Source organism: Arachis hypogaea, chromosome 10 (genome assembly GCF_003086295.3).
Source record: "Arachis hypogaea cultivar Tifrunner chromosome 10, arahy.Tifrunner.gnm2.J5K5, whole genome shotgun sequence".
NCBI lineage: Eukaryota > Viridiplantae > Streptophyta > Magnoliopsida > Fabales > Fabaceae > Arachis > Arachis hypogaea.
The window spans coordinates 95,628,175-95,635,819 of NC_092045.1; the positions used below are offsets into that span (position 1 = coordinate 95,628,175).

At 32.3% G+C, this 7,645-nt stretch overlaps 2 protein-coding genes across 4 annotated transcripts; both read right to left on the bottom strand.

The window, feature by feature from the left end:
• Positions 1 to 1,285: 1,285 nt before the first annotated feature.
• On the bottom strand, positions 1,286 to 5,933 carry LOC112716003 (probable folate-biopterin transporter 2). 3 transcript variants are annotated; one of them, XM_025767844.3, is made up of 6 exons: positions 4,477 to 5,933; positions 3,604 to 4,109; positions 3,081 to 3,340; positions 2,881 to 2,976; positions 2,624 to 2,794; positions 1,286 to 2,116 (listed from the first exon to the last, which is right to left on the bottom strand). In XM_025767844.3, exons 2-6 carry the CDS (start codon positions 3,992 to 3,994, stop codon positions 1,511 to 1,513), a joined length of 1,524 nt encoding a protein of 507 aa, XP_025623629.1. In that variant the 5' UTR covers positions 3,995 to 4,109; positions 4,477 to 5,933; the 3' UTR covers positions 1,286 to 1,510. The 3 variants fall into 3 exon arrangements, with proteins under 3 accessions (XP_025623629.1, XP_072061237.1, XP_072061236.1); XM_072205136.1 differs by having other exon boundaries at positions 4,353 to 4,486; XM_072205135.1 differs by lacking the exon at positions 4,477 to 5,933 and adding an exon at positions 4,189 to 4,470.
• Positions 5,934 to 6,078: 145 nt separating this feature from the next.
• Positions 6,079 to 6,817, bottom strand: LOC112716005 (probable steroid-binding protein 3). The gene has a single exon (XM_025767845.3). The coding sequence runs from the start codon at positions 6,526 to 6,528 to the stop codon at positions 6,226 to 6,228; it is 303 nt and encodes a 100-aa protein (XP_025623630.1). The 5' UTR covers positions 6,529 to 6,817; the 3' UTR covers positions 6,079 to 6,225.
• Positions 6,818 to 7,645: the final 828 nt, after the last annotated feature.

A 7,645-nucleotide genomic window follows, 5' to 3' on the forward strand; every position in this document is an offset into this window, starting at 1 on the left:
TATGTGTGTTGATAAATTATGCATAATTCAAAACTCTTATTCTCCATCCTCCTCATCTTCTACTGCTTCTTCTTCTTCTTTTTTTATCATCATCATCATCATCTTTTTTTTTCTTATTCATCTTTTTTTCTTATTTTATCTTCTCAAGTTTCTTCTTGTTTTACTCTTTCAACAAGAATAAAAACAAAAAAAAATCAAACAAAGAAGAAGAAGAAACACATAATGGTACAAAATTACTTGGAAGAAGATGAACTTACATTTATTCAACTAAAAGAAAGAAAGAAACAAGGAAAAAAAAAGAAGAAAAAAATACAGCATTAAAGGAAACATTTTTCTATATTTGCAACAAATTTGGGTGTAACACAAAGATATTTGGGTGTATTGTTTAAGAATTTTTGGTGTATGTGTGCTGATAAGTTCTGTATAATTCAAAACTCTTCCTCTTCATCCTCCTCATTTTTTGCTGCTTCTTCTTCTTTATCTTCTTATTTCATATTCTCATAATTTTTCTTGGGAGAAAAAAATCAAATAAAGAAAAAAATACATAATGTTGCAAAATAAATAGAAAGAGAAGGAGAAAAAAATGCAGCAACAATAACAGTAATAAAAAAATGACGATGAAAATGAAACACGCGAAAAAAAGGAGGAGAAACGCAAAGAAGATGCAGAAGAAGAAGGAAGAGGAGGAGGAGAAGGATGAGAAACGCGAAGAAAAAACGATGATTGTGATTTTGATCGAGGAAGAAGAAACTTCTTTCATAATGGTGGGCGCTATGAAAACTGTTGAGTAACGCGCGTGTTAACATGATCGTATGGGTGAGAGCGTCCTTTTTGTTAGGTTTGACCCAATTTATATGATTTGTAAACCAAAATGACTTGTATGTGTAACACTTCTGCCAAAATAATTATCTAATATTTTTTGTGATGAAGTATCTTATTCCCACATTTATATGGGAGTATAGAATTCATGATATTTTAGATACTTCAATATTTAAAAAAAAAATTAATACCAAAATTTGTTGTCTATTTTTATTTTTAAACTTAAGAAAAAAAAGTATAGTTTTTTTAAAAATGATAAGTGCAGTTTATAATTTTAGAATAATACTACACATCTAAATTTTTTTTATAAACTAAGTCAAATTAAATTAAAAAATAAGATTTAAAGTAATATTACCTATAACTAATTTTTGTTGATGTTAGAATCATAAAATATTTAAATATTAAATTATTTTATTTTTTTAAAATAATTTAAATTTAAAAGAAAAAAAACTCACTCAAACAAGTCTTAAGTTAGAAACAACAATTTTATGTAAATGCATTAGTTATTGAATAGAAAAAATTAAAAGATACATTAATTAAAAGAAATTAAAGAAAAGTACAAAATTCACTTGAAGGATTCTCAATTTCTTGTCACTTCTCTAAAAATATTGCTACAACATTGGCTTGATCATTTGTGTGTAATGGAGATTGCGAATCTGAAAGAATGTTTCTTAGATTTATTATTGCTTTGCTACATGGCATCAACATTGTTCACAAGTGAAACCAATTCAATATTATTCTCCATTTCAGAAGTTTCAATAACCACTTCTGAATCCAAGCTTTCACTTGTTGCAAGAATGGAAGAGTTAGGATCAGCTTTAGGCACCAAAAAAAGCAAGCAAAGTGGTGTGATCCTTAAGATGTTCCTCAGCAAAATAGCTAACCAAAGATTATGAAACTCTGTTCTTGTAATCTTAAACAAGTGAAGCAAAAGTCCTCCACCCCATGAAGAAGATAGCACTCCAAAGTTATCAATGGACATTAATAATGCAAAGAATGTGCCTTCAATACCTGAAGGGCAAAGCTTTGCACTGAGTACAAGCATGGGCATCCATTTGAGTCTAGTAGTCATTTGAGCAACACTATCAACTATCATTACAAACAAGTAATCTGGTATACCAAACTTGAGGTTCAATCTCAACACCATAATCAAATCTACCATGCCTGATAATGCATATATTAGCTGAGTCCAGAAGAGGAGGTCTCTGAATGCATAATCCTTTAATGCATACTGATATAGTAATGCACCTAAAAGGGCCCCAACTGAACCAATTGAGAATATGAAACCAACTGTCTCCTGCACAGAGAAAGAAGGGCCTCAAAGGCAATTGAGAATATGCATCACCTTCTAGATATGGTATAATTTCATATAAACCACTATTTTCACCCACGAATGTTTAGAAGGCTGGCAAATTTACCCATAAAAAAATAAAATTGACTTTGTACCTATGAAAAATGAATTTCGACCAACAAAATTATCTAAAACCTAAAAAGTTATCCGAAGTTCCTAAATTATCCTTCCTAACTTAACATACTCCACTCTCAACTCTTTGTTACCACCACCTAAATTCTTTTTCATCCCCAACTACGACCACTGCTTCCATTGCCACCTCCTTCTCTTTACCACCACCATTACAATCTCCAAAGTTGATTTTTTTTAGGATTTAGGTAATTTTGTCAATCAAAGCACATCTTCACAGGTACAAAGTCAATTTTTTTTTTATAAATAGATTTGTCAACATTTTTAATATTTGTAGATAAAAATAGTAGTTTACTCGATCATTAATATTCCTAACCAAATTACCTGAGAGAAAGATGGCCCAGCTTTTGGATCTGTATACCAATAGAACAATCCTTCAAAGATATTCAGACTCAAAGCATATGATAAATACATGTATAAACAAGGCTTCCATACATCATCCTTCTTCAGTGTTGTCCACATAGACTTGCTAGCATCAACAAACTTTTGGTTCACCTACACACAATTATATATAGATAGTTGTATTAGCTAGGATATCATTGAATTGAAATTAAATGAACGACACAAGCTAATTATTATACCTGTTTGTAGGCAAAGTTAGGCATATAAGGCTCATCAAGCATAAACCCAAGCAAAATTAAAAGTCCAGAAGGGATTGTCATCAAACCAAACACCCCCTGAGAAAAACAGTTTTTCATTAGTATATAACCAATGAAGTGCATTGAAAACCAGAAAACCTTCTCAAGATTAATGAAAACTTTTTAAGTTTCAAGAGGCTAACCATAGGGCCTATGAGATGAACAAAGATACCACCAATGGAGAATCCTAATAATGCTCCTACAGAACTACTGAAGGCGCATAAACTTTGCATGTCGGCGGCCAGTGAAGGATGGGTGATACTGTTCTGTGCCACACAAGCATCAATGGTAACATCAGCTATAGCCACACCAGTACTACTAGCAGTTAATGCCAAAATGGCCAACATAATGTGCAGGTTTTCATGCAAAGATAATAGAACCATGCTAATCACTCCTATGAAACCTGTCACAATGAAAGACAAGCCAAAAAACAAAAGAAAATCATTTAGAAATCTGCACTATGATATATCTGAATCCACTTCAAGCATCATGATTTTTCTGTCTTATCTTTGTCTCTACTATTTCATCCCAATAAGAAACTTATAAACTGACTGAGATCCAAGAAAACTGGAGAGATTCAAAACTGTGGAACAAAGTTCATCAATAAGTAATGTATTTGAATTGAACAAAAATACAGAATGTATTAACTATTAATAAAAAGCATACCAGCAAAAATGAAATAAGGTCGCCTGCGATATCCGAGAATGGGAAGAACATCAGTAAGAAGACCCCACAAAGGCTTAACAATCCAAGGAATGGAAGTGATTCCTGCATAAACCTGTGCTTGTGATGGCTGCACTTTCTGAACATCTTTCATGTAATACTTTGTTCCAACACCAGAAAGGCCTCCACCAAGTCCTTGACTCACTCCATAAACTATTATCACACCAAATACAAAGCTCCAATGCATTTCCCTTGATAGCATCTTAAACCAATGCACAGGGATGCAGATACAACCACACCAGACACTACCCTTCTTCCTTTCTTCATCTTCTTCTTCTTCTCCTTCTTTTTCTTCACCACAGGGATCCTTCAGATTTTCCTCTTCTTGTTGCATAGCTATAACTCTCTTGATGATAAAGGCTAATATGTTACAAGACCAGATTCATCCACTATTTTCTTTTCTGATTTCAATGTCCAATCACTATGTATATGGAAGCGTTGACCTGGACCTGGTGGTATGGCAGTGGAGGATCTAGAATGAGAATAAGGAAAAGAACAAAAACAACAAAATAGAGAAATCAAAATTACTATGAATGGAACTGAGTTTCATCACTAAGTTGCATCGCTTTGACTCAGACCATATGAATCTGGATAGTCGCAAAGCTATTAGGTGAAAAATAAATTATAAATTATGTTTTATATATAAAATTATTATAAAATTGATCTGAATTTGGCATTCTTTTTGTTCTCACATTAAACTAAATTTCGACCCAGTAAGTTAACAAAAGGGTGCTTTGATGTTTCCTAGAAAAATAAATAAATAAAGAGAGCCTATTTTTCTTGTTATTAGAGTATTTGTTTTTCTTTTACTCTTACAATTATGAGCAGGAGGAAAAATTTTAGAGACTTCTTAAGAAGTTTCGTAGCGCAAATATTAAATAACGTAAAATAAGTAGAAAAGGTAGAAAGGTCTGAAAGGAAGATCTTGTTGCTGAAGGTGGCAACTGTGTCCGAAACGAGGTTTGCGAAAATTAAAGCAACGATAAAGTACACGCCTGTCATATAACACTAACTCACCAACTACTTTTCTCTATTTACGAATGCACACGTGGATATTAACGGTCATGCAAATCCAAATCTTCAACATGTGCACAGATGATGCTTTTATTATTTTTAAATGTAAAAGGATAGCTTTGTTTTTATGATTATGCTTATTTCAAATTGAAGGACGCTAAGGTTCTAAGCAATGCAATTTAGAGATGAATGAGGAGTAATGAACAATACATGTGAGTTTGCATAAGCATTTCAAATTGATATTCAACTGAGGTGTTTATTCCGCTTAATTAACCACGCGTAGTAATAAATATTTGTTCTTTTGAACAAGTATAAATGAATGATTTTCTTCTGCAATTAGTTCTCTCATTTTTATATAAGTTTAGCCGTTGACAGATGCATTCATATATTTAAAGCTGAAGCTGATATTGCAAGCTATAGGGGTACCAATGTTGAGCAGAACCCAATACAAATTCCTAAGCGTGGCAAAAGAGTAATAAATCTGTTTGCATGAATCAATGGCACTAGTTAATAGTTATTGCTGCTAGCCGAAGTGTCAGTGCTGTAAAGTTTGGTCATCTTTGCCATCATATACCACAAATTAGATAAAAACACAAATTAGATAAAAACTCAGGTGAAGTCGTGAAATCCACTCACGTGAAATTAATACCTGAAAGCTGTTAGATAAAAATTTAATTAAATCAGTCAAATTATTTAACGGCTCTCAGGTATCAACTTCACATGAAATCAACTGCACTTGAGCTTCCACCCACAAATTATTAAATGATCTAGGTGATGATCTGATCTTCTAACACATTGAGCTTTAGCTCGATATATCATGTGAAGATTGTTAACATGATCTTATCATCTAGGAGGATGATATTTTCTATTTATTCTCCAATGTCTTATTTAGACTCTACCTTAAAAATGACTGTGCAGATCGCAGAGCAATTAACTTATACCCTCAATTGGGAAGCGTTTTGGATCACTATTTTCTATACCGCAAAATGGTCTCAGATACGTTCTAAAGTGTTAAACATCACACTTAAATTTTTATCAAAATGGTACTGAATTTGAATCTAACTCGAGTTTTTCAGAGGCAGATTGGTATGTGTTTTTGAAGAACAAGTAAAGGGACGGAAGCTAGATCATTAGATTGTCTTAATCTCTCTCATTTGATATAATTAATACTTTCCCCTTTCGAACAGCAATCAAATTAATGACGCCAATCTTAGCAATATTTCAGTTTTCACTTCCAGAATTTACATACTTCACCAGCCATTGAAACATAATCAATTGACAAAATTAAAGGCACAAATGGATTCAACAAACCATAATCAAACTACCAATTTTGCAATCAAAGAATAAAAAACTACAGAGGGGCAAGAAAAACTGCAAAACCTAACATTAGATACATCATGCAAATATGCAATACACACAGAGAAAGGGCTTTTATTGTTATTATTATAGCGGAAATTTTTCATGTCAAAGCGCACTCAACAACACAAACATTATAAACGGCATAATTAGGGTTTCAAACACGACAACAACGACAACAAAACAGCGATGAAATTAGTTAAGAACACGGCCCACGACGGGATACTTAGCCTGAAACTTGTTCTCCCAATCGGTGAGGACGCCGATCTCCTTCTCGGAGAGGCCGTCGAGGGAAGGGGAGACGTCTTCGTCGTTCTTGCTCATCTTGGCGAGTGCCCTGCTGGCATCTTTGCCGGCGAACATGGCATAGGGGCCGCCGGGGCCGTAGAAGGACTTTCCGGCGGTGACGTCGAAGACTCGGCCCTTTATGGCGACGTATATGGGCTTGGATGGGTCTGTACCGTTGTATTGGCTTAGCTGCTGCGGTGTGAGCTCCATTGATTTCTTGTGCAGCGTTGATTGTGAGAGAAGGTGAAACGATCAGCACCACCAACTTGCAAGTGGATTACGGAATATTAGTGAAACAAAATAGTTCCTGTGTTTTCTCTCCACTTTCAACTCCTTAGTCCTTATCTTTTTTTTTTTTTTAATATTTCATTATCTCAAAAGTCACATCGACCTCCACAGTCCAACCACCGACTCCCCAATTGGTGCAGGGCTTTCAGCACCAACAGACATGGGAATAACTTTCTTAGGAAATAGGTATATACTAGTGTTAAACTCATCTAATGCACGATTTATATTTTAATTTGACATAATAAATTAAAAATAATATTTTATAATCGTAAATTTTTTAATTTTAGTATAATATTATTATCGTTATTATATAATAAGTGTATTAATTATATTATTTTATATTTATTTAAAATAAAATGTAAATAGAAATTTATAATATTCTTAAGCCATAAAAAAAAGACCTGAAAAAATAAGAATATATATAACTATTAAACTATATTGATAGTATATTAATTTTGTATTAAATTTTATACCAAAAACTAACAAAAGTTTATAGACAATATAATATTTTATTAACATCATTAGATAAACAATTGTCATAAGATGTTGTGCTCTATGTTACACATTTTATTTTAAGTCTGAAAGTATAATTATAGATAAATTAATTAAATTTACGACAAATATTTGTACAAAAATGTAAATCATAACATGTTACTAAAATGAAAATACTATTTTTTTTTACCTAAATATTATTAAAGACTTATTTAAACATGACATTTGTTGTTGATGACTTTGGATTGCTATCTTAGCGTAGAACTAGAATGTTCAAACTATTACGACTCTTAACTCTTGATAAAGTAACATAAAGTTGTCCATAGATGAATACTAATTTTGGAAAATAAAGTCCTATATATGATAATGATTTACCACATAATAAAATATCTAAGTTTTTCAATATGTTTCTCCTCTTATATAATATTCCGTCAGCTAATAATGTCCACATTGCATTCTAAATACAATTTGGTTTGCTAACATTATTAAATATCAATAACATCACAAATAGTTTTCTCAATTGATGACCAAACCTCATTAATTAATA

Coding starts and splice junctions, on each gene's coding strand:
- LOC112716005 (XM_025767845.3), bottom strand. CDS start 6,528: ATGGAGCTCACACCGCAGCAGCTAAGCCAATACAACGGTACAGACCCA.
- LOC112716003 (XM_025767844.3), bottom strand. CDS start 3,994: ATGCAACAAGAAGAGGAAAATCTGAAGGATCCCTGTGGTGAAGAAAAA. Junction 2,795..2,880: donor CTAACTTTGCCTACAAACAG/GTATAATAATTA, acceptor AATTGTGTGTAG/GTGAACCAAAAGTTTGTTGA. Junction 2,117..2,623: donor CTGGGCCATCTTTCTCTCAG/GTAATTTGGTTA, acceptor TTCTCTGTGCAG/GAGACAGTTGGTTTCATATT.